This window comes from Megascapheus bottae, chromosome 29 (assembly GCF_031878675.1).
Source record: "Megascapheus bottae isolate mThoBot1 chromosome 29, mThoBot2.hap1, whole genome shotgun sequence".
Lineage (NCBI taxonomy): Eukaryota > Metazoa > Chordata > Mammalia > Rodentia > Geomyidae > Megascapheus > Megascapheus bottae.
This window is the reverse complement of record NC_143537.1, coordinates 5,817,284-5,843,013: the sequence shown is the minus strand read 5'-3', so window position 1 is coordinate 5,843,013 and position 25,730 is coordinate 5,817,284. Positions and strand designations below refer to the sequence as shown.

Sequence of the window (25,730 nt, the reverse complement as noted above, 5' to 3'; positions counted from 1 at the left end):
AGCTGCTGTTCTAACGGCGAACACAACTGAAGGCTTAGAGAACCAGATAGGAGAAATCAGAGAAAACTCCAGGGAGAAATGGGGCTGAGAAAACCCGGGGCTGGGGGTGGGGGGCTGGAGGAACGGTGGAGAGGGAGAGGAGGAACGCGGGGAGCCAGGGAAGGAGAGGTGCAGCGAAAGAAGAAAAGAAAACGCAAAGAAAGGGGGGGGGGAGATGGGAAGAGAGAAAGTGGGGGAACGAAAAAGTAGAAGTAAGCACAGGAAGGGTCAGGGGAGGAAAGGGAGAAAGAAAAGGGCAGGGGCGCACGGGAGCGAAGGAGGGAGAGGAGACGGGGAGAGACCCCGGTCTCCCTCCTCGGGCTGACGGAGAACGACAACGCGAAAACGGTCCCCGGCGAAGGCCGGGGAAAGTGCCCGGCCGAGCCCGGGCTGCTCGCCGGTCCTTCCCGGAGCTCCGGACGCCGCCGGGGGAGGCGAGCCTGCAACCCCGGCTGCCGGGCCCTGAGCCGCGGCGGGGAGCGGAGCGCAGCCCCGGGGCGCGCGGGGCGGACGCCGAGCGCCGGCCGCCGCGGCCCGGGCGCCCCGGCCCCCCGGCCCCCGGCCCCGCCGCCGCCCCCCGGCCCCGCCGCCGCCCGCCGGCCGGATCCCCGCGCCCCGGACCCACCTCTGCGCGGCCGTGTTGGCGTCCAGCACGCCGGCGCCCTGCATCCACGTCCGCACCGCGTTCATGCCGCTGCCGAGCGGCTCTTCCTTCATGCTGCTCCCAGTCCGTTGGATACTTTCCTGGATCCCAAACATGAAAACAACCTTTTCTGCTGGAAAAATCTCCTCCCCCTTGAAAATATCAAAAAAAAAAAAAAAAGCCAACCAGTGATTTTTTTTTTTTTTAGTCGATGAACTCGCGCTAGAAGACCCAAGGCAGGCTGGAAAGCAGATTTTTAAAAAAAAAAAAAAAAAAAAAAAAGTAAACCCCTTAAAATGGAGCGATCACTTAAGGGGTGGGAGGAAGAAAAAAAACAGGGGAAAATCCAACGAAAAGACCAAATGATTAAAAAAAAATTAGAGATGTATGCTTGGCTGTTGGGGGTTGTTTGGTTGGTTGGTTTTTTGGTTTGGGTGCTTTTTTTTTTTTTTGCTTTTTTTTTTTTGCTTTTTTTTTTTTTTGTAGTGATCACAGGCGGGTGGAGCACAGGAGGGGCTGGAGTTTCCTTTTGTAGAGGTACCCTTCCCTTGAAGAGGCAGGAAGAAAAAAAAAAGAAACAAACAAACCAAAAAAAAAAAAGAAAAATAACAAAAAAAAAAACACACAACCCTGCTGGCAATTTAAGAAACAATAGACTCAAGTCGCGCTGCCGGCTCTGCTACTTCAAGTGTCATTTTCCACCACCAGGCAAGTTTTTTCCTCTCCTCTCTCTCCTTTTTTTTTTTTTTCCTCCTTCTCTCCCATCCAAAGATGTGGCTTTCCTTTCCGTGCGTGCAGATCGGAAGGACGCTGGTTGCCGTAGACAGATAACACAGGGGGGGGGTGTAGGGGGGAGGGAAGGGGAGAGAGAGAGAAGGAGAGAGGGAAAAGAGGGAGGAGGGGGGAGGGAGAGAGAGATAGAAAGAGAGGAGAGGGAAAGAGAGAGAGGGGTGGACCCCGCTGGATGGAGATTCTGTTTTCTCCCTGCTAAAATAGAAGTGATTTGCAGGCTTTCCCTATGGAATCCAGTTTGAGTCTCCCCAGAGCTAAACACGGGCACACTAACCCCAAAGGGAGGGGGCGGGGCCTCCGCGCCGGGGCCCCGCCCCCTCCTTTGCATAACGTCATCCTTCCGCCTCGCCTCAGCCAATCGCAGCTCGGCAGCCCGCCGGCTCGTCGCGCCGGGCCACGCCCCCTCATTAACATCGTCCTCTCTGGGGCGCTGGGGAGCCGGCCAAAGTTCCCGGCCGGGTGGCGGACGGGAGGGCCGAGTCCCCGCGTCTGGGCTGGGAAGGAAGCGGGACCCTGCGCCGCCGGGAAGGGGACTGAGGGCAGGACAGGGGTGCATCCTTCCCGGGGGATTTTACGCGGAGGGTCTGCGTCCTTCCTGGCGGTTGCAGTCCCTCGGCTTTCTCACCGCGCGCCCTAGGCGGGCCGGAGGCGCCCGGGCTGCGCCCTCGCGGGGAAAGGCTGGCACGGCTTGCTCCGCTGTCCTGGGACGTCGGGGGCAAAGAGTGGAGGTGACGGGCGAGCCCAGGCAGAACAGGCAGGACGCGCATCCCAGGTGCCCACCTCTTCGCTTTGAGGCGGGGGTGGAGGTGGGATGGAGGAGAGGTGCTGGAGGTCGGGTCTGGGAGGGGCACGGTGGCCAAGCCGCGGGGAGGAGCTGGGGAGCCCGGGGCCCCTCGGAAAGGAGGCTCCGCGCCCCCTCCGGGAGTGAGGGGCCCGGCCTGACGCTCTCGGAAATGCTTCTTCCCGCCGCGCCGCTAACCTAGAAGCCGCCAGGGTTAAGCCCTGTTCGTGTCTGCTCTCTCCTCCTCCTCCTCCTCCTTCCTCCACCACCACCATCCCACCCCACCCCCCCAGCCCCGAAGAAGGTGAATGGTGGAATTAATGACCTCACGGGGGCTGTGCTAAGGCTGTGTTTTACATCTTCTCCAAACTCAAATCTCCAGCTTCTCCTCCCCAAAGTAGTTTGCCTCCCCCCCCACACCTTTAGAGTAATGAAACAGCAACAAGAAGATACACCACCTCTGATTCCACACACACACACACACACACACACATATCCCTCAAACAACTCCACAAACCTTCCCTGACTTCTGCCCCTGCCACACAGAGAGGGAGGGAGGGGGGAGGGGAGAGAAATGAAATGGGAAAGGGAGGAAGGAGTTGGCCTTTATACTTGTGGCTGGCCACGGAAATGAATGATTCTGCGCAATGGGTCCTCCCCCCAATGTTTTAGCGGGTTTGGGGCTCACTGTGGACGTCTGTTTCATTGTCCTCTAGTGAACCCCCTGACTGCAGCCAACTCTGCCAAAGAACTCCTTCAGGGAAATTCTCTGCCAGATACCCGGGTTCGCCTTCCTTGGCCCTTTGATTTAGAAAGGTCTTGGGATTGGTGAGGAAAACATTTGAATGTTCATCTTGGAGGGTGAGAGGGAGACAGGTGAGCATGAGTAGGGAAGGAAAGGGTTCAGCATGTGCCCCAGGCCTGCAGGTGTGCTTGGTCACTGCTCTCAAACATGTATGTGCTACCCAGAGCTCACGACATTCAGACTGGACCACTCATGTGTGAAGACGCTGTCCTTGGCACCATTTTTCATGTCATCTCATCCAGGACATTCCTGAGGAGATGGATGTGCTTCACGAGGGTTGCCCAGAGCATGAAGTGGGACTCCAAGCATGCAGTGGAAGGTGCTCAGGGAGGGGAAGTTGGTAGAGACAGGGAGGCTTCTAGTCTTGTGTAGAGAGGGAAGGTGGCTCTCCTCTGTAGAATGCAAGTACATAAGTGAAATCAGGCCTGCTAATAGCTTCCCAAAGCTTCAAGCTTCCACTTCCTGCCCCAGGCCCAGGGATGCCCAGAGCTAATCCTTTCCCACAGCTGGAGGGCAGGGAGGGGGGAGGGAGGGAGTCTCCTTCCCGCAGGAGACCAGTCAGGAAAGAGAGGCCACTCTCCTACCAATGGGTCACCTGTAGGTCTAGTGTAAGAGGTTGGCTATTGGAGGCTATTGGAGCCTCCATTTTACTTTGTAGTAAACTGTCTGCAGAACTCCAACTTGAGTGTGGTTGATGGTACATACAATAAAGAAACAGATCATTGCTGAAGTTGTAGAGGAGAGGCAAGGGGCACACAAGAGATGAGTTTGGGAGGGCAGGCAGGATCTGGAAACCTCTAGAGAGGTTGTTGGGATACCTGAAACTTACTCTACCACATGAGAAATTGGTCCAATTCCTGCCCAGAGCTACTGGCCCCAGAAACCAAACATGAGGGTGACCGTGTCCACATCACCCAAACCAGAGATGGGATGAACATTAAAGTGGCAGGAATCTCTTGATAAGACTAAATTCCCTTTGGCTGTGTAGAGGCATCTGGCACCTCATCTGACATGACATGTGTTCCTTCTTTTAATCAAAAAGTATATTCCCCGTTTTTCTGCCAGGTGTCCTTGTGCTTTCAACCTGACTTTTGCATCCTATGTAATTAAGTGTTTAAGCAGAAAAGAAGGCTAAAAAGAAAGTAGAGAAGAGACAGAGATTGACAGAAAACTGAGAATGACACCCAGGCCAGTAGAGTCATCATAGCCTTTTGGCAGATATCCTCTGGTGAATGTAGAATTGGTGGATGCAATCTTAAGCTCTGAGGAGAAAAAAAAATCTCTTGACTATTTTAAAAACCTTTCCCTCGTGTGAAGTTTTCACCAGCTCTGGAGACAAAGCGTGAGTGGCTGAAGTGGCCAGAGAGCAGCTTTGACTTCACAGCCTACCTCCAGAGACGGGGAGTGAGTGGGGGCAGCTCTGTGGCTCTTCCTTTATAAATCGGGAGGTGCGTGGCCCAGGGTGGGGACACCTTTTGGAAATACTCATGTCCAAGCTTTGTGTCTGCAGAATCAGAACCTCTGGGAGTCTCTATTAAAACTACTGGGACCCTTCATCCCCCGCCCCCCCCCCCGCCCTTCCCAAGAGAAAGAAGAAGGGGAGAGGGAGGGAGGGGGGAAGGAAACCTACGCAGATTCGGAGGAACCGCTTTTCTCTGGCAGGAACCCCGGGGGAGACCAGCGTCTCCCCGGGGATGCAGGTTCTCCGCTGAGCTGGGAGTTTCCTCGGAGATCGGTCCGGGCCCACGAGTGAGTCCTCGGGCGGCTCTCGGGAGGCCACACTCAGGACTGCCCGGGTGTCCGGTGCTGGAGAGAGCTGGCCTGGGAGCAGGCCGCTCCCCCCACCCCCCCGCGCCTCGGGGGGAGGTCGGTGGGGAAAGGGAGCGAGCACCAGAGCTGGGCGCAGCTCGGGTGACAGCGCCCTTGGGACGCAGCCTCCCGACCCCCCACCACACACCCTACCACTGCGTTTCCTAGCAGTCCCTCTTCCCTCTCCGTCTGCACCGCCTTCTGCACACCCCCCCCCCCCAGCGCACCTGCTCCCATTGGGCCGGAAGGAAACTGAGGCATGGGGAGGGACACAGGCGGAAGCAGGAGGTAGAGGAAACGCAAACAACACCAGGACGGGCGGGGCGGGGGGGGGGAGGACCGGGCCAGGGCGCCCGCAGGCTCCGTCCCCAAGCTGTCCCCCTTAAAGACCACGTTCATTCGAAGCCTAGCCGTAAACTCACTGGATTTCCCCCCACACGTCCCAAGAAAGCGGCCAATTCACAGGAGAGGAAACTGAGTCTGAGAGGGCCACGGCACCAAGTTAACCAAGCAGAGATCCCGGGCCTGCCGTATGCCAGGACGAGAAGAGACGGGGGGGGGGGGGTTGCGTGCTGGCCTCCCTCGGGGGATAACCGATGGCGAAGGAGAGCCAAGGAAAGTTCTGGAAGTCCTCCTGCAAGCGGAGACCTCTTTTCCGAGGCGCATCCCAGGTGCTGGGCTGGGGAAAGGCTTTTCTCCCCGCTCGCTCCGCACCCACACGTCAGTCACGGTCTCCCCTCCCCACACCCCCACCCCGGGCTCCACTGAGATCCTAGAGCCCCGAGGAAACACAGGACACGAAGTCCACCTGAAAACCACCTGAAAACCGTGCGGAGCCTCTGCCGCCCAGGCTGCGCGCGGCGCGTCACCACGCTCCAGGCCCCTGCCTGCTCCAGGAAGGGAGATTTCAGGGTGCAGTGCAGTAATGGGGGGGGCGCGTAATTCGTGTCGCTTAAGTAGTGCAAAGTGGAGTGGAAAAGAAGATCGGCCTGCAAAGATGGGGGAGGATCCGGTGCAGGTGGGCTGTGGGGGGGGGGGGGAGAGGGGGGACACGAAAGGCCGCCCGTGCGTTTCTTCGGGGTCCCCCAACTCCCTGGATGTGTACCGCCGGTCTTTGCTACCTTTGTGGGTGAGATGCACGCGCCCCGCGGGTGACTGTGTACTGGGCACTGGGCGGGCTCCCACGGGCCGGAGCCTGGAGGGCCGCCCCAGGGCCGGGCCTGGGCGCCCAGCGCCCCCCACCCCGCGCCGCCCAGGGCGCGGGGGTCCCCGCGGGAGAGTTCCGGGCTGGCCGGCTCCTGGGCTGCTTTCTGACTGTGGTGGTCGTGTGCTGAAGGCACGGCTGGAGGACTATTTGTGCACGTTTTCCTCACCCCCATCATTACGCCGGGCCGCCCCGGTGTGCCGGGCGCCCGGGACGCTGGGATCTTGTCCTCGGGTGGAGTCACAGCGCCACCGTGCGCTCCTTCCGTTCCCTCCGTCCCCAAACCTCCGCTGCGGCCCCTGGGCTCCCTTCCTCCCCCGGGAACAGCACCCCTGTGATCACCCCTTAAGGGTCCCCCACACAGGCCTGGACGACACATGTGTGTACAAAAGAAGACACTGTGTGATAAGCACCCATGGTGTAGTCTATGAACAAAAAAAATGTCAAACCCCAGCCTGGCACCTGGCTTCCGCAGTTCCTTTTACACTGGAAGGGAAACCCTGTGTAAATCGCTCTCTGTCCCCCAGAACCCTGGAGCTACCCCTCAACGGTGGCGAGTGTTGCTTCTCCAACCATAACAATCCATCTAGTTGTCCACTGAGTACATGTTATGGGACAAGGTAGGCAATAGATGTTGTCTTACTAGTTTTCCTCCCCGAAAAGCCAGAAGGTGATGCCAATATCATGTCCCATTTTTTCAGACCAAGGGAATGAAGACTAGAGAAAATAAGTAGTTAGCCAAGGTCCCGCTGCCGAGCGGAACTCAAGCCAGCCCAGCGCGTCCCAGAACCAGTTTTTGTCTGGCGCCAGCATCTTGTCAATTAGAGATGAGTCTTATGGCCTTTTTTTGCCCAGGCTGGCTTTGAACCACAATCCTCATATCTCAGATTCCAGCGTACCCAGGATTACAGGCATGAGCAACTGCTGACTGGCTACTACTCTTATTTTCAGTGTCTTGCAATTATTCTACTCTATATCCAAAGGCTATGAGACAAGCCACAGACTGGCCACTCATTCATTGCCTTCCCCTAGAGTTAGGCTAGAAAAGGACTGGGGGCACAGCTCAAGTGGTAGAATGACTGTCTAGCAAGCACAAGCTCCTGAGTTCAATTCCCAGTACCCAGAACAAGTTAGGAAATGCATCACATTTATCAGACACCTTGATGAACAAAAATCATTCTACCACTGACTTGCTAAGCATGCTTGACAAAGTCACCTTATCCTCCATCTCATCATCTGTAAAAGATTTATTGTGAAAACTAAATTTGGAAAATTTAGTGCCTGAATATGCCTCTCAATAATAACTCAAAATATAGTTACTGAGGGTTTACAAAAGCTAAAACTAAAACCAAAGTGAACTCACCCATGCCACTCATTCCTCCATACCTCTGGATAAAATTATCTTCATGGTTATATCTTCATTTCCACTTTGGATCTGAATGATGTGATAAAAATATGTTTATTTTATGGTGCTTTGGGTGTTAATGTTAACCTTGCTTTGTTATAAACATTTAAGGGGCAGGGGGGAGAGATAAATTAGACAGTAAATCAACAGACTTTGCTTCACACCCTTTCCTCCTACTTTGTAGATTTTCTTTTTTGCCAAGAAGTAAAGGAAAACTATAAAAACTGCTTATTATTCTGGAAAGTACAAAACCTTACTTTTTAAGTTAGGGGAGATTAGAAGCCAACTTAAGATTTTCCCCACTTGAAAATCTCTGTTGCTTTAAATGCATTAGAAGTTTAAAAATATGTGTCTAAGCAAATTGTTGTACCCAAATAAAAGAAACAAATGAGGTTTGTTTGAACATAATCCAGACCTCAGGCATTTCCCAAAAGGCCAACCTTTAAAAGTTTAGGGTCTTTTTCTAGAATAACTCATTAAATAATTACTCATATTAGATGAAATTACTCATATTTAGGTGAAAATGAACGTTCTGCCTGATTGGGCTGTAACTCTCCTGCTTTCAAATCACTCTGGAAGGACTGCAGACTGGTGTGGGCCTGCCATAAACACACCATTTCTCCTCCGAGAAATGAGGCTAATAAAATCCACAAAAGTTATTAATGTGCCTCCTCCATTTACTTGGCCAGAATCCATCTTTAGGAACTTCCCTCTGGCCCCAGATTAGTTTAGTTCATTTGAATTTGCCTCTCATTCCAATAGCCTCAGCAGAGGAAAAAGAAAGACATTCCAAAAGCTTTACCTGTGGTAAATTCATGTGTTCCTGCACACTATAGAACAGCTAATGGATGCCTTGTTGTCCTTGATTTGTCCCATCTGAGTCACATTGCTGGTGCAAGATACTATATTATTTGACACTTTGGAAGTCTGTTCTGATTCCTCCTCCTCTTCTTCCTCCTCTTCCTTTTCTTTTTCCTCCTCTTCTTCTTTGATGGTGCTAGGATTTTAACTCAGGGCTTTGTGCTTGGTAGGCAAACTCTCAGTGCCTGAGCCACACTGTAGCTCTCTTCTTTCTTGGATTCCTAGCATGGGATCTGTTAGAGATGTTCACCAAAATTCTGGCTTTTCTTCATTTTTCCATGTGCATAGTAGGACTGAAGTATTCTGAGCATTCAGATGTGATGCTCTACGGTGCCATGGAAAATGAAAAATCAGAAGAAATACATCACAAGTTTAACAAAGAACCAGTGTGCAATTCCTAAAATCCCCTTCCCCGGCCCCAGGGGTTAAAGACCCCTAAATGGAGTTCCTGTCAGCCTGCTACTCTTTGCAAAGATGATCTAGAGACTTCTTCTCACATGGGCATTCAGCATGAATGGGAAACTGTCCTCATTATAAAGCCTAGAGATGTAACCTAGCCTCTCTTAATTAGCATACTCAGAACTGTTCCTTTCCTTTTGGTGAGCAGCCAGAAAATTCTTCCTCTAGAATAAAGAGCCTGACATTGGTGGCTCACGCCTGTAATCATACTTACTCAACACACTGAGATTATGCTTTGAAGCCAGTTGGGGCAAAAAAGTCCACAAGACTCTTATCTCCAATTCACCAACAAAAATCTGGACGTGGAGCTGTGTGTGGCTCAAGTGGTTGAACATCAGAAAAAGAAAAAAAAAGGCCAGAATACAATGTCTTGAGTTCAAACCCTAGTATTGGCAAGACCTAGAAAGAAGGGGAGGAAGAAAGGGAGGGAGGAAGGGAAGGAGGGAGGGCGGGCAGGACAGAATGAAGGTATAAAGGATTTCCATATCTAAATGAATGGAACAGTCATGTAATGGAGCCCTCAGATGGAAACAGTGTCCTGAAAGAAAAAAAAACTAGGGTTCTCTTTTTCTCACCCTCCTTCCCCCTTCTCTTACCCTCTTCCCTTTCCCCCCTTCCTTTGTTCTACTCTTCCTCCCTCCCTCCCTTCCTTCTTTCTTTCCTTATTTTCTTACTCCAAAAGAAGGAAAAGCCAGCTATATTAGTACCTTGATCTCAGTTTTCCCAACTATGGAAACTGAGAAGTAAATGTCTGTTGTAGCATGGTGTAATAACTACAACATCTAAGAAGTAAATATAATTGCACAAAATGACCTGGGGGGTTCACCTAGTCCTTGCTTTCAGCAGTGGCTGCTCTCCTAGTATAACCTGGTGCTCCCTTCCAGCACTATGTCGTGAAAGGCTTGTTTCCTCCTATTGATTCCCATTCAGTTGCTTCCTGGACGAGGTAAACAGTGCTTCTTTTCTTCAAAAGTCTCCCATGTAGGAATCTCCTAGAAAACTGAGCCCTGTAGATTCAGGACCATGGAAAATGTTTCATTATTTTCTGATCAAGAAGAGAAATATGCTTCTACATTAAAGAGCTATTCTCTTTGGCTATCTGATCCCTTCGGGAAACTTTCTGTGAATTTTCAGGAAACTTTTGTGAGAAGATATTGATTGTGTGGCAAGCAGTAGAGTGAAATCATTACGATCTGTGCTTCATCCTTATGTAACATGACTGCCTGCCAAGAATAATACTCTGTTTTCATTCAAATATTAACTTAAAATTGATGGGGGGGGGGACGGGAATGTGGTAGAGTGCTTGACTAGCATGCCTGAAACCCTGGGTTCGATTCCTCAGTACCACATGCATAGAAAAAGCTGGAAGTGGTACTATGGCTCAAGTGGTAGAGCGCTAGCCTTGAGAAAGCCCAAGGACAGTGCCCAGGCCCTGAGTTCAAGCCCCAGGACTGACAAAAAATTGACAAGGGAGTTTCACATGACTTAGTGCCTTGACTCCTCTCAAGGGGGGGATGGAGGTTGAGAGCTAGTGGTTGTGGCTGTAACCCCAGAGCCACAGCTGGCTATGGAATTTTCAAAGATGCCTAATACTTTAGTAAGGAATTCAGAGTGTCACTAATTGTGCCGCAGGGCACTCCCCACAGAGAGGCGTGTGCTCCTCACTCCTACTTTCAATGGTCTCACTCTCCTTTTGGGTCTCCTACAGGATGATACTCTTCTGGAAGTTTGGTGTAGCCAGCTCACTTTCTTGGTCCAGAGTTTAGAGAGCCCTCCCCCATCCCCACCCCAGAATACTAGTCTTGCAGAGGTGATACAAAGGATAGATCTATTGGTTTCATTTTGACTGCAGTTCTTAGCATGACTTCACCAATATGCAATGAATTTAATGTAAGCAAATGGCTAACACCCATGGGAATTTAGGTCTGCTTGTCCTCAAAGCTGAAATTAACCTGTCGTGACTGGAAAAGTTTCTTAAATCAAATTTAAGTCCTTTGTGGGCTAAAGGTGTGGTTCAAGTGATGGAGTACTTGCTTGGTGAGTACAAAGTTTTAAGTTCAATACCCAGTATCATCCCCCAAAAAGGGGGGGAACTAGCTCAAACTTCATATCCCATCACACACACAATTTCAAAGAGAAAATATTCTCCCAGACTATTCATTGTTAGTTAAATAATTTGTAATGTTACTTCAATATAAGCAAGCTTAAAAATAGTAAATTCTTTGTGTACATAATTATTAAGCAGCACTAAAACCAAATTCCAAATTAAATGAATCAGGAAAAAACCCACAGAACCAAGATTTACAAAAAGAAAATAAAAAGTAATAATATGTCAGATTCTGTGCTATTTTGCTGAAACTAAATTTTCATGAAAATGTTGAAGTTGCTCTGAATTCAGTAAAGTAGGTTCTATAGGGTGTGGTCCTATTTCCTACCACTTTTCTGTCCTTTCCAGTGAACAAAAAACAATCCTGATGCACACTGTATAAGGGAAGCGTCATGCAACCATTTCACTATCCACTCATTGTCCCTTTCTTATCAACCCATGATAGCTATGACTATTGACAATAAACGTGTGTTAAATTTTGAGCTCAGAAATTCTATCATCTGGGCACTGGTGGCTCACATCTGTAATCCTAACTACTCAGGAGTCTGACATCTGAGAATTATAGTTCAAAGCTAACCCAGGAAAGTCCATGACATTTGTATCTCCAATTAACTACCAGAAAACTTAATGTAATAGAGTGCTGGTCTTGAGCAAGCAGACCAGGAGTTCAAACCCCAAGACCAACAACAACAACAAAAGTGAATGAAGAGTCTTATGAGGGTGCCATTCTACAGGGACAGGCCTACGTTTTCCTCTGTTTACAGCTAGGTGGTGCCTTCCAGCTCCCTTGATGGAAGTCCCTCCCACACTCCATTCATTCTTTCCCTGTTCTGTGGGCTTAATTAGAGAATCCAGCTTGAGACTCCAGGTCTCTGGTGCAGGACTTAACAGATTTCAAGTTAAGTGTGTCAGGCTTGGTGGGCTACAGTCTCTGTGTCAACCCCTTCGACTTGTAGCATGCATAATGTGCAAATGGATGAGTGTGACAATGCTCTAATAAAACTGAATCTACAAAAATAATAAGTCACACTTGACCCACAAGCCATTACTGCTTGTCCCTATGCTAGCTTATGGCAGAGTTGTGAAATGGAAGGAGTCAGGCCCGTAAAGAGACAATGGACTTGGTACGAGCCAGGAGCCAGAAGTAAATCTGTTGTGCTATTGAATTTTTTTGGTGGGGGGGAGTCAGTTGTGGGGCTAAACACACCACTGGATTAACCAAAGACACGTATGTATGCATGCGTGTGTGTGTGTGTGTGTGTGTGTGTGTGTGTGTGTGTGTGACTCTCCTTGTGTACAGTGAGCAGAGCATGACATGATCCACAGACAGCTTGCTCCCTATAGCAGTGCCCCATCCATGGAACCCATTTGTTCTGGGCTTTGGCTCAGTTACTCCATATTAGCACAGCCTGTCTCCCACAAGCCTGAAAGCACTCCATTTTGGACTAGTATTTTGTACTCCTCATGTGTAGTAGGGAAGTCTGGAACTTAGACGGGTTAAAGAACTATTCTGAAGTCATGTGTTGGAATACATAGGCTCAAGCTCTAAATATCAGGTTACCTGGTCCTGGGTTCTGGTCTTCTGGTCCTTTGTCCACCACCCCCATTGGAGATGTGTTTGCTGTTGTGGAACAAGTGACCTCAGGATGAGTCATCTGTCACCGCTCTGGGTGAGTTTCAAATTTCCCCTTTACAAAAGAAAAATGACCCCAGTACCAGCATAAAATTAAAATAAATGAACAAATACTAAAAAAATGAGAAAAATATGTCCTAGATACTTCATTGTCTTAATTGCCTTTCTATTTCAATCCAGGAAGGCATTTAATTATTGCTGAACTACTTTCAAAACCATCACTCGAGACTATTTCTCTCCCTAGGTGAGTTAATAACTAAAGCTGTGCAAAATATTACTCGAGTTAGAATAACAGTATCCAACATCTACTGAGTGATAATCTCAATTCTTTCCACTGTTAATCTCACTAATTCCTTACGAGTTGATGATGAAGCAGATGTACTCACTGTTCTCCTCTAACAGATGAGGAAACGAACACACAGAGAGGGGAGATCTCTACCTGAAGGAGTAAAGCCAGCATCAGGTCCCAGGCCACCCAAGGCCAAGCTGCTGTCTTTGACCCTTTCTGCTGTGTCCAAAGAGAGACTTGGTTTTCCCTATCTGTGTCTGAGTATGTGCCAGGAAGCAGTGCGGAGAAACTGTGCCCAAAAGGGCTGGGCAAAGTTCCCATGGATCACCTGGGATCCCAGCCTGCTGGAAATTCAGGGGGTCAGCTGGCAGCGTCAGAGTTTAGTTTCTTAAACACTTGAGGAAGAAAGTCCTTGTTGCTGAGCACTGCCGCCCCGGCTGGCGTCAGGTACGTGATATTTCCTCAGAGCTCTGTTCTCACGTCACCACTGACTCACAATCGACCATTTCTTCTCTAGAGTTCTACAAACCGGATGCATTGTTTTAACAGAGAAATGAACATTCAGCTCTTGAGCTGCTAATGGCAAATTAAATCCATCTCCTGTAGAAAACGGGGGAGTCATGTTTATAACATGGGAAATCATTGCTGTGGTGAATTCCCTTTCTGAGTATTCCTCTTCCATCATGAGAACCCAGGCATTGTCTTCCCCCTTTTAAATTATTTAGTAACCTTGGGTAGCTCAGAAATTGTCTGGCTCTGACAAAAACCCTCCTATGCTAATTGTGGGCAGAAAATTAGTAATTATAAGAGATTACATAGAGCAGGAAAAGCTAACTCACCATTGGGATTGAAGATTGTAATTAGATTCTCAGCTTTACACATCTTCACTCTCAGTCTCTGTGAAGAATGAAGAAAAAAGCCCTGCCCCAAAATTGAAGAGAGCCCGTTTTCTGATTGTATCCTGGGGGATTTGGATAAAGCTCAAGCAATGTGAAGAATCCCCTCTGGTTTGTACTCAGTGGAATTTCTGACCTCTGCCCACACCCTATCTATCACGAGCCTTTATCAGGAGGAGATGCCAAATCGCAAGCCATTTGGTGGCATATAATTGCTTTGACATTGACAGTGGAGGGGTATGAATCAAATCCTCTGTTAGAGAGGGCAGAGCATTTTCAGTGGAGGAAGACTGGATAGGAAAGCAAATTTAAAAAAAATACTTTAGGGTAATTAAACTGATACAAAACAAAATGGATACTAAAAAAAAACCCCAAAAGCTTAAATGAAGATTGGAAACAAAACATTTGTGTCTATGAGAGATATTAAACTGAGAATAAAGGAGGGAGAAAGAGACATGTAAAGGAGGCAGGGAGAGAGAAAGGGAAGGGAAAATGACAGAAACCATAGAACTTGGCTGAGCTTTTGGAAGTATGTGTCTAGTTTTAGGTGACACGTATATATAAAGTATGTGATTGGGTTCATGGGTACAAAATTCAGTAACACCGAATCCCACTGAGAGAAAGGTCTTTCTTTTCAGTCTCAATTCTTTTTTTTATCTTAAGTCTCAGGGCTAGTCTGTCTTCAACCTCTCTTTAACAGCTCCAAATCTTCTTTGCAAAACACAGGTAAAAATCAGCAGCCCACATCCCTAGTCTTTAGCTGATAATACTACATTACCATGTGTCTTTATTGTATTTATCTTTGTGACTACCTTCTGTTTCAGGGCACGTGAACTTGTTGATTTAACTGAAAGACAAACATTAGATAAATAACAGTACAGAGTTAGAAAAGAGACAGAGACAGAAGAGTTGTACATCCCCCATGGTAGGTGGAAAAAAACCACGTAAAGGGTGCTGAAATAAATTTAACTAAGAAACCATGGACTTAAAGTGACAGAATGTCAGAGCCGGAAGAGATGAGGGCAGGCTGTCCAAGCCTTCTCACTGTACACATGAGGAAATGCAGACCTAGAGACCGGGCAGGCACTGTTCAGCCCCACAGACCACAGACTGAGCTATTTTGATTCTAAGCTTGCTGCCTGCTCCTCCATTTCTTTTTGTATTATTTACTTTGCAAGTTTCTCTAAGGCTATCTGCATTCAAACTGGCTAAATTTGTCCGGTCTGCAAGTGCACACAGCATTCATAAAACTTGACAACTCCTCTGCATTTTCTTGGAACAAAAATGAAGAGAGGAAGGAGTAGAGAAGGCAGTCCTAGTATTCAGTGCATATCCGATGAAAGGCTAACACTATCACCTGACCCACAGCTCCACTTCTGGCTTTTTTGGTGACTAATTGGAGGTAAGGGTCTTATGGACTTTTCTGCCTGGGCTGGCTTCTAATCCTGATCCTCAGACCTCATCCTCCTGAGTTGCTGAGATTAGAGGTGTGAGCCTGGCTTTGAATGGTAATGTCTACACAACCACTTAAGATACATGCATACACACACACACACACACACACACACACACACACACACACAATTTGCAGGGCCACAGTGACATCTAGTGGTAATCTCTGGTAATGTACTTTATGCAACTCAATTTAATCAGGTTTACAGGGAGAAACAGAAATATAGCTTTGCAGACTATATCTGTTTGGATTTGTCTGTTCCTTGGTGATTAGATTTGCCTTCACAGGAGCAGCACACAAGTTACGTGAAGACCTAGTGCATTGTACCTACAGATCCATCGTAGCTATTTGTCAGGTCATTGTGATGTTAACTTCAATTATTTAATTGCCCAAATTTACTCCTTATAAAGTTTTAGCTCAGGAAGTAATATTTTTAGACTGTCTGGGTATCATCTGCCTTTTCAAACTTGCACTTACCTGTTTTAGTATCCAACAGTAAATCTTGTCTAGTTATTACTGTAATAGTTTGCAAAATGGTAATTTTCTAATTCTCTTTCATGTTTTTATTAGTTATCATCTAAATAAAATAGGAGTCTCTCTTAATTCCCTATGTATTCATTCTCATTTACTCGTATAGACTCATGAATTCTTATCATGTGCCAGATTTTTGGGGTCCACTCAGGTATGGCTATGCATACATATGATAGATTATGTATTTGTGTGCAAAATACAGATCCTAAAGCTTTACACAATGTTGTTTCTTGGTATTATAATTCTCTTTAAATGCCACAAAGGTAACAAAATATGAGGACATATCCTAGATTAAGATCACTCCCTGTAATGTCCAAGCCTGGCTTAGAGTCTGCACAGGCTCAACAGACAGACACTGGACAGGGGTGTATGTGCATGTACATGCATGCTTGCATTCACATGTGTGTTCATGTGTGTTTATGCTCACATGTGCATGTGCAGGCATGTGTACTATGTATTACATGCATGTATATGAGTGTTCGCATGTGCATATGCACATGTTTTGTATGTGCATGTATATGCATGTGCATAGAGAAAATATGGCGAAATGCAAATAATGGGTAAATCTGTGTAAAAGATGCATGGAGCCACTTTCATCAAAGCTTGAAATTATATGAAAAAGTTAGCTAAAAGGGGAAATGACATTCTAAGGATCTTTTAAACACCTCATCTATTCAACAAAAAGGAGCATACTAGGCTGGTAATGTGGCCCAGTGGTAGAGTGCTGGCCTAGCATGCATGAAGCCCTGGGTTTGATTTCTTGATATCACTCACACAGAAAAAGCCAGAAGTGGTGCTGTGGCTCATGTGGTAGAGTGCTAGCCTTCAGCAAAATCTCAGAGACAGTGCTCAGGCCCTGAGTTCAAGCCCCAGGACTGGCAAAAAAAAAAAAAGAACTAAACTAGGGGCTTGAGAATTTCTGAATCTTAGCAACTCCACTTCTTTTCACTGCTGCTCCATTTTTATGGGTGAATTATCTGCTAGTCAAGACTATCTAGCTTTAAAAAAAAAATTATTGTATTGGCCGGGAGTTTGGCCTAGTGGTAGAGTGCTTGCCTAGCATACACGAAGACGAAGACCGGGATTGGATTCCTCGGTACCACATACATAGAAAAAAGCCGGAAATGGTGCTAGGGCTCAAGTGGTAGAGCTCTAGCCTTGAGAAAGTCTAAGAACAATGCTCAGGCCCTGAGCTCAAGCCCAGCACTGGCAAAAAAAAAAAAAAAAAATTATTGTATAGAGGGGTTACAGTTACATTCGCCAGATAAGACTATCTATCATATATTATTACCTTAAATTCCTCCAAATGCCTGGAGAAGTCCTTAAAGGCAGGCACATCTGTACAAAAGCACACACATTTAATGTCATCATGTACAAAATACCAGATGGAATCACCCCCAATTTGAGCTACCAAAACAGGAGGAGGGGCTTAGATAGATACTCTTATTTTAAAGGAAACTGGTGGCTATTTGGTTGGGAGAGGAATACACTGGAGTTGGGAGGATGAGGAGTTTGATGTATAACAGAGTAAGTTGGTCACCAAGCTAAAATCTAATTGACAACTGGCATTTACTACATCGCCTGAGGTTTCTGTATCTCGAGTGAAGCTGATGTGTCGCAGGCACATTGCTACCTCTGCCTTAAACAAGCAAAGCCAAAACAGGGCAGAAGTCAGCAGCAGGTGTGTGCTGGATGACCCAATCCCAGACAGGACATCTAGCGTGGCTCAGGCACGAGCGCGCCTCAGGCTGCATGACTGACACTGAGGGCCCCCCCGCACCCCAGGAAGCTGCCTGCCCGACACACCACCCACTCCTCATCCAGAACTCTTACTCCTCTACGTTCTTTCCCAGTGAGTGGGTTTTATATAAAAGAAAAAGACATTGGGTGCCATTGGCTCACACATATTATCCTAGCTACTCAGGTGGCTGAGATCTGAGGATTCTGGTTCAAAGCCAGCCTAGGCAGAAAAGTCCCTGGGAGACTCATATCTCCAATTAACTACTCAAAAACAAGAAGTGATGCTGTAGCTAAAGTGGTAGAGCACCAATCTTGAGCTCAAGGGCAGTGCCCAGGCCCTGTAAGCCCCACGACCAACAAAAAGGGAGGGAGGAGGTGGTAGAGAAGGAGGAGGAGGAGGAGGAAAAGGAGGAGGAGCAGGGGGAGGAAGAGAGGGAGGGGAGGGGAAGGAGGAAGACCTGGATGAAGTAGCTCATACTTATAGTCATAGCTACTTGGGAGGTAGAGATGGGGGGACCACAGTTCAAGGTCAGCCCAAGCAAAAAGTTCACAAGACTCCAACTCAACTGAGGGCTGGATGCTTGTAGCACATGAGCCTGTCATCAAAGCTATGTCGGAAGCACAAATAAGAAAATCTGTGGTCCAGGCTGGGAGGGCATGAAAGTGACACTCCATCTCAAAAACTAATCAACACAGAGGGAAAAACTGAGAGAAAGCAAGGAAAGGAGTGACATTGTTAAAAAAACAAATGTACTCTTTACCTGGCTTATGTAAATGTAACCCCTCTATCACCTTTATAATAATAATATAAAAAATTAGCAACACAGGGAGCGTGAGGCCCTGAGTTCAAGTCCCAGTACACAAAAGGGAGGAGGGGGGGGGAAGGAGGTAGGGAAGAAGGAAGAAAGGAAATTTAAAACATCTCAGGCTTTGGAAATAAACAGCCATGGTGAGTCACTACTGTAGAAGTTTTTGTGTGTTTTAAGGTGGTTTGCTTCCTGGAGTGCCAAGCACATGGTGGCAGATGCATTTCTTAGGTATCATTTCTTTATAGTTACTATTTGCTAAAAACCTACACTCACAGCAAAATACCAATGACAATAACATGCAGGCTGTAGACTACAGCTATGTAAAGGGTAGAGGGGCACCAAGAGAGAGAAGGCTGAACAAATGCAACTATGCTATTTAGTATGCACTGTGTGGAAAATGACCTAAATAACCTGCGGGCAGGGATGAGAGAGGGAAACTAGGGGAAAGTAAAGGGACAGGTGACATTGTCCGAAAACAGACAAATGCACTCATTACTTGCTTATGAAATGACAGCACCTCTATACAATATCTTAATACCAATCAAATTATTTTTTCAAATGGTTAATTGGAGATATAAGAGTCTCAGGTCCTCAGACTGGGAGTTTGGCCTAGTGGTAGATAGAGTGCTTGCCTAGCATGCATGAAGACCCGGGTTCGATTCCTCCGTACCACATACATAGAAAAAAAGCCAGAAATGGTGCTGAGGCTCAAGTGGTAGAGCTCTAGCCTTGAGAAAGTCCAAGGACAGTGCTCAGGCCCTGAGCTCAAGCCCAGGACTGGCAAAAAAAAAAAAAAGTCTCAGGTACTTTGGTGCCTGGGCTGGCTTTGAACCTTGATCCTCAGATCTCAGCCTCTTGAGTAGCTACGGTTACAGGCGAGAGCCACAGAGCCCGATTTAAGTTGTTTTTTAAAGGAAAAAGATCACACATGGAAAGTTTTAAATGTTATGCAAATTAGCTCAGCTGACTGACCTCCTCCCTTTCCTTTCAGACATCAAAAACCCACCAGCACCAGAACCAGGGACCTTTCAGTGCACAGGTTCGCTGCACCATCATAAACTATAGAACCGGGCTTCAAATCTCAGCTGCTGTGTCTTCTTTTCCTCAGGGCGTGAATTTCAGGGTAGTTTAGGGAAGACTAGTAGTTGTGAAAACCACCCCTCGACATGCACTTCTTGCACTGACTCCATACTCACCTTTAAGAAAGCAGTTGTTTGCTTTTTTAATCTTTGAATTCTCTAAACGAACCTCAGCTCTGGCTCCATTCCATACCTACAAAGTCAGAATTACAGGATTAGGCCCAGATTTCTGTTAGTTCTTATGACTATCCCGCCTGCTAACAACTTACCACATTAAGAAAACACAGTGGTCTGGGGCTGGGAGTGTGGCCTAGCGGTAGAGTGCTTGCCTAGGCACAAAGCCCTAGGTTCGATTCCTTAGTACCACAAATACAGAAAAAGCCACAAGTGGTACTTGGCTCAAGTGGTAGAGCGCTAGCCTTGAGAAAACCCAAGGATAGTTCCCAGGACCTGAGTTCAAGCCCCAGGAATGGCAAAAACAACAAAACAAAAACAACAAAGAAAACTCCAAAGTGGTCTAAGGCCATGGAACAACTTGGTGTTTCACTGGAGTATACAAATTCAAGCACAGATCCTAACAGGAATATAGATTGGCTTCACCAACGGATTCAACCATGTATCAAATCCATTTACAAGTAAAAATATCTACGCCGAGCATGGATAGTGTATTAGGTTTTACAAGTAATGTAAACCAGACACCAGTGGCTCACACCTGCAAGTTTACTCAGGAGACTGAGACCTGGAGGATCAGGTGGTAGAGAAAAATGATAAAAGACAGGACAACTAAGTAAACCAAGGAAATCTGAGGCCCTGAGTTCAATTATTACAGGCAAAGATGTAACTGATGCAGGTTATGTTTCCTAGGAACGTAAAATCTGAGTTTGAGTAACTTGCAAAACTTGCCATCTTTTTAAAATACCAACAATGAATTCAGACCTCTAGTCTTTATTTTTGATGCTGAGGATGGAACCAAAGGCCTTGTGCATGCAAGTCAAGTGCTCTACCCCTGAGCTAACCCCCAAATATATTCCAAAGCATATTTTTAGAAGCAATTAGCTCACACCCATAATCTTAGCTATTCAACAGGTTGAGATCTAGAGGACTGAGGTTCAAAGCCAGCCTGGGCAGAAGTCCACAAGACTCCAGCTAACCAGCAAAATATTAGTTTGGGAGTCTGGTTAATGTGGTAGGGCAGCAGCTGTGACAACAAAACAAGCTGAGAGATGGAGGTCCCACATTCAAACGCTCGTACTGGCAAAAATTATTTTTAAATGCATAAAAATATACTGCAGAGGCCAAAACAAAATTCATCACCCAAAGTTCCCAAATCTGCTAGTTGGCCTTAAAAACCCCAAGTCCTTGGGGCCGGGAGTTTGGCCTAGTGGTAGAGTGCTTGCCTAGCATGCACGAAGACCCGGGTTTGATTCCTCGGTACCCCACATACATAGCAAAAAGCTGGAAGTGGTACTGAGGCTCAAGTGGTAGAGTGCTAGCCTTGAGAAAGTCCAAGGACAGTGCTCAGGCCCTGAGCTCAAGTCCAGGACTGGCAAAAAAAAAAAAAAAAAAAAAAAAAAAACAAGTCCAATTCATCTGAATTCAGTGAGACAATTAAAGGACACCCACAGAAATGACTTTTCCAGTTGGCATGGATTACTACTTTCTCTGCTGCTTCTACAAAGAACTTTTTAATCTTCTTTTTGTGGACATGTGCTCTAGCACTTGAACCATATACTCCAGTCCTTTCATGTGTATGTGCATTTTGTGCTTTGTTTCTTGCCAGTACTGTTTTAGAATGCAAGGCTGTCTGGGCGCTCCCTTAGCTTTTTCGCTCAACATTCAGCACTCTGCTACTTGAGCTGTTACTGGCACTTTGCCGGTTTAACGGAAGACTGTAGGACAGAAATGTCAAGGTGATGGTTTACTTCAGGAGCAGGTGGTTGTACAGCGTTGCAGTCCTTTCCCTTCAGCAGGACTTTCGGGAAGGTTCCCCCTCGCAGGGCAACCCTGCCAACTAAATTCTTGCGGTAATTTGAGATAAATCTTTGTATTCTCAGAACCATTGTAATTTTGAGGCTTGCTGCTACATAGTACGGCTCTTCTGTCTACATAAGTGTCCTTTGTACATATGTGTTCATACATGCACACAATGTTCTATGGCTCCAAAGAGGCTCATTTAACTCAATATGCAGAGCTGCTGAGACTTGCTACCATGAGGCAGAAGCAAGTATTTTTATAACAAATGCTGTGACACTGAAACCAAAGCAATCTCTATAGGTATTAAAATAGCCAGGAGCTTTTCCTTACAACTTCATATGACCTTTGGTGGAAAGATTTGAAAAAGATCTCCCACAGGTTCTCGGCCTAAGGGACAACTCAATCTCAACTTGATCTGCAGTTTTGTTCCTTAAGTAAGGTATAAAAAAACACTTACCTTTGAACTTAAATATACAAAGACTGAGACTCAGATTTTCAAAGCTCAGCCCAGTGGGTAGGGCAAGCAGCATTCTTTGGCCACCAGAGGGAGCCATCTGCTTTATTTCCTTCCTGATCTGATATGCAAAGGGACACTGAGAAACTGGAGTGCTGCACACAACCCCTGGAAGGGCCTGAAATCCAAGCTGTCAGGCACTCCACGCACTGAGTCTGTGCGTCTGAGGTGGTAACCAGAAATACGTATTTATCTTTTTACAAGTTTCCCCAGGCAGGCTTCAGATTAAAGAAAGCTGTCTGTTCCTCCGCTGTAGGAGACTTGCCCAACTGACCCTTCAGTGTTGCCATGTGCAGGGCTTTTGTGATAGGGACTGACAAGCGAGACAAGAACTTTCCAACAGTAACAAACCACAGGATCCAAACCCAGTTATCTTCAAATTTAGATTTATTAAGACATTCAGCTATGTCTGTCAGTCTACACCCCAATTTGCTACTAAGAAAAAATGAAGTCAACATCCCACATTAGGAATACCAAGTCTGAAAAACACTTTTTGAGCCAAGCCTATTGTATAAATAAATGACTAATTTCTTTTCATATCAAAATTCCCATAAAAAAATCCCCCCCATTCTACCTGTAGCCATGATGAAGGTAAAAATTTAAATATGACACGTCCTTGTCAAAGAAAAGGTGCAAGTACTACAAACAGCTTTAAAGTGGCATTTGCAGAGTGGTCATACAGGTCTGTACTCATTCCCAAAGTGCAAGTATTGCCATAATTTAACACTGTTTTGATTCAGCTGAAAGAATTAAACATTACACAGGATTGGAAAGCACACTTGGGGCTTTATCAATGCCCTAAAGCCCTTCCCACTGTGGCCTCCTTTGCTAAAGCAGACTCCAAAGTGTTCATTAGAGCTTTAGTTTACTTCACCCAGCCAGCCAAGTATACAATATATTAACAGAGGTTCCATATACAACAAAATAACAAGGACTCTGTCAGAAGTTCAAGAGTCTCAGTCTCACGAATGCACCCACCAGGACCAGGGCCAGCCCCCCCTAGTCCCACAGCACATCCTAAGTCAGTCCCAGTGGCGGGAATGCGACATCAGCCCCTCCCCTCCAAGTACATCCGAGTGTGATCCAGCGTCAGTCTTTGAATACAATCTGTGTTCTACATCTTTGATTTCACTGCAGCGCTGTACAAAACTCAACAGCCACCTGAGTTCCGAATAACTGGGAGGAAAGAAGTGGAGAAAAGGGCTGGTCACAGCTTACACTTCGGGACAGGGAAAACAACGCCAGTTCCGCTCCTCAGCATCGTTTCCTTAGCCCCTCTCAAACTCAAAATTTGATTTTATGCATCCCTCACAAGCCAGGGGCTGTGCCTCGAGTTGCTGGGGCTGAATTTCTTGGCAAACCTCGACAGAACATCGGCATAGAACATATAAATACATTTTGATGAGCATACATTGCAAACCCCTCCTACCACCCCGGGGGCTGAAGTGGGAAGTCTCCGCCCGAAGGGCTTCCCAGAGCATGGGCAGATCCCCGGAATGGAGCTTCCTCTGCCTGACGCCATCACACCCCTCGTCAGATCTCAGCAGAGTTCCATGGTGAACGCCTGTGCAGTACCAGGGCGCTGCTGCTCCTCCCTTCTAGACGGACTCCGAGGGATGCATGTCCTCCACCCCACTCTGAGGCTCCGGCCTGGGGTCCACAGCCTCTTGCTGACTATCTGAGCTTCCGGGGAGGGTACCACGATTGTCTCCAGAGCCTTCTTCCTGCCTCTGGGTTTCTGGAGGATGCTCATGGCCTAGGGGCTCGGGGCCTTGCTGGAGCACAAGGTTCTGCTGAGCGGCAGCGGGGGGCTGAGGAGCAGCCTCTGTCCCTAGTCCAGGAGGTTGGGAGGAGTTTTTGAGGTGGCAGTGGCACAGAGGACAGGTCTCCTGGACATACAGCCACTTCTTAAGACAGCCTGCATGGAAGAAATGACTGCACGGTGTCATCACAGCAGATTTCATGTCCTGAAGGAAGGGCCAAAAAGGTACCGCGTAAGTGTCTGCCGTGTCAGAGCTCTGCAGCCACCCCCAACACTTCTAATGTCACACACATCAAAAACCAGTAACACAGATCTCAGAACAAAACTCACTTTATTTCCATCTTAACCCTTCTACAAACTGAAAAAGTAAAGCCACCGGTGAGGAAGACGCTGCCTTCTCAGCTGGGTTTGCAAAGCTTCAGGACCGCAGCTGCAGCTGCCACTGGGCTGACACACATGTCACTCAAGCTCCTTGAATCACTGGGTGACACAAAATTACCTCAGAAAATCTGAGTCAGGAGTTTTCCCACAACTACGTTTGAACACAGCTTGCCAGATACTTCCATGATGAGATTATTTGTGGGGAGAACATCAAGGTTTGGGCAAGGAAATGGCATTATTATCAGAGACCACATGCATACCCAGTGCTTAAGGTCTGGACTGCATGCGACATCTGTTTGCATCAGAACCATCAGCCAGCAACCCACTCCAGACCTGTTCAATCAGACATCTGAAGTGGGATGTGTGAAGCCCACGCTCTCAAGTTGGATAAGAATGAGGAGCATCCTGCATAAGAACCTTTGGGGAGGGAAGGAGGAGGACATGACGTCAAGAGCGGAGGCCTGTGCATACACCTGGGGAATAAACCATTCATTCTGTTTGAAGCCCCAAGCAAGGAAGTGTGGATATCCCAGAAATTCCTTGCCAAGAACTGGTGAAGACCTGGAGCTAACTTTTAAGCAGAAAGCCATCCAAAGAAGAGCATCCAGATGGAAAGCTAAGCAATTCTACTCTGGCTTTCACATGCCCCAGCACCTCAAGGAAATGCCAAAGGAAGACTTCAGCTCCCTCAAGACTCCTGGGTCCTGGAGCTAAGTGCCCCAAATCTGCTTCTGATGTGCACTGCTGAAAACAGTGAGGCCACAAACAAGTTGGAGTACACTTTAACAACCAACACAACCAAGCACAGGGACTGAAGTCAGACACATTCCCTCAAATACCCCAAGCCCTGGAAAGCACTGTTTTGCTAATGGCTAAAAGCATGTTACATTTTTTAAAAGTGGAAGTTTTCTTGTAGTTTACTTTAAGAAATAAAAAATCCTAAGCCAGGTGCCAATGACTCGCACCTATAATCCTACCTACTCAGGAGGCTGAGATCTGAGGATTGTGGTTCAAAGCCAGCCTGGGCATGAGAGTCCGTGAGACGTATCTCCAATCAACTGCCAGAAAACTAGAAGTAGTTCCGTGACTCAAGTGGTAGAGCACTAGCCCTTGAGCTGAAGAGCGCAGGCTGAGTCCCATAACCAACAGAAAAGGAAAAAATCCTTATGCTAGGGATTTTTCAACATACACACACCTGAACTATTCATGGGGCCCTGGAAAGAAAGCTTTGCCATCAGATGATGCCAGCTACAGCCTTAAGCAGCCACCACTGGCCCCCATTCTTTAAATAAAGGCGACTCTGAGAGCACTGTCTCTGGAGCTACTAGCCATTTAGTGCAGTAGGGAAAGCTGCTCCTCAGTCACCCTCCTAAATACACTGCTGACCAAACTCTAGGCCTTTGCTCCCCAAGGCAATTCAAGTATTATCTCTCATCTGTAATTCAAGGACATCACAGAGCACGTGGCAGCAGGCCAGCGTCACAAGCACACCTGCTAACAGTGACGTTCACTGTCCACCCCCAGCAAAGACTCTGACACTTAGCAACCCACAGGGACACCTTCCCCCTACCTCACCAAGTACATGTTCCCTGATGGAAAAGTCAGAGGCTTGACACACTGCTTTTCACAAGTTGTTGACTGCTGACTTGACAGTGCCTCTGTGCATGTGCGTGTGTGTGTGTGTGTTCAGAAGTAAATATGAAATATACCTCAACCTGTTATTCCTTTATTGGTGGGTGAGCAATAATGGTGAACACAATAATT

General features: G+C 47.2%; 2 protein-coding genes across 5 annotated transcripts in view; both read right to left on the bottom strand.

The window, feature by feature from the left end:
- Positions 1-934, bottom strand: part of Ebf1 (EBF transcription factor 1) — a 386,167-nt gene extending 385,233 nt beyond the window's left edge. For all 4 annotated transcript variants that reach the window (XM_090321094.1, XM_090321095.1, XM_090321097.1 and 1 more), the window contains exon 1: positions 665-934. In XM_090321094.1, the coding sequence (XP_090177220.1) occupies positions 665-798 (134 nt within the window). In that variant the 5' untranslated portion in view covers positions 799-934. The remainder of the gene's footprint in view (positions 1-664) is intronic.
- A 21,258-nt stretch (positions 935-22,192) lies between these two features.
- The window catches only part of Rnf145 (ring finger protein 145), a 34,456-nt gene continuing 30,918 nt past the window's right edge, over positions 22,193-25,730 (bottom strand). Inside the window, exon 11 of the mRNA XM_090321254.1 lies at positions 22,193-23,790. Within this exon, the coding sequence (XP_090177380.1) occupies positions 23,422-23,790 (369 nt within the window). The 3' untranslated portion in view covers positions 22,193-23,421. The remainder of the gene's footprint in view (positions 23,791-25,730) is intronic.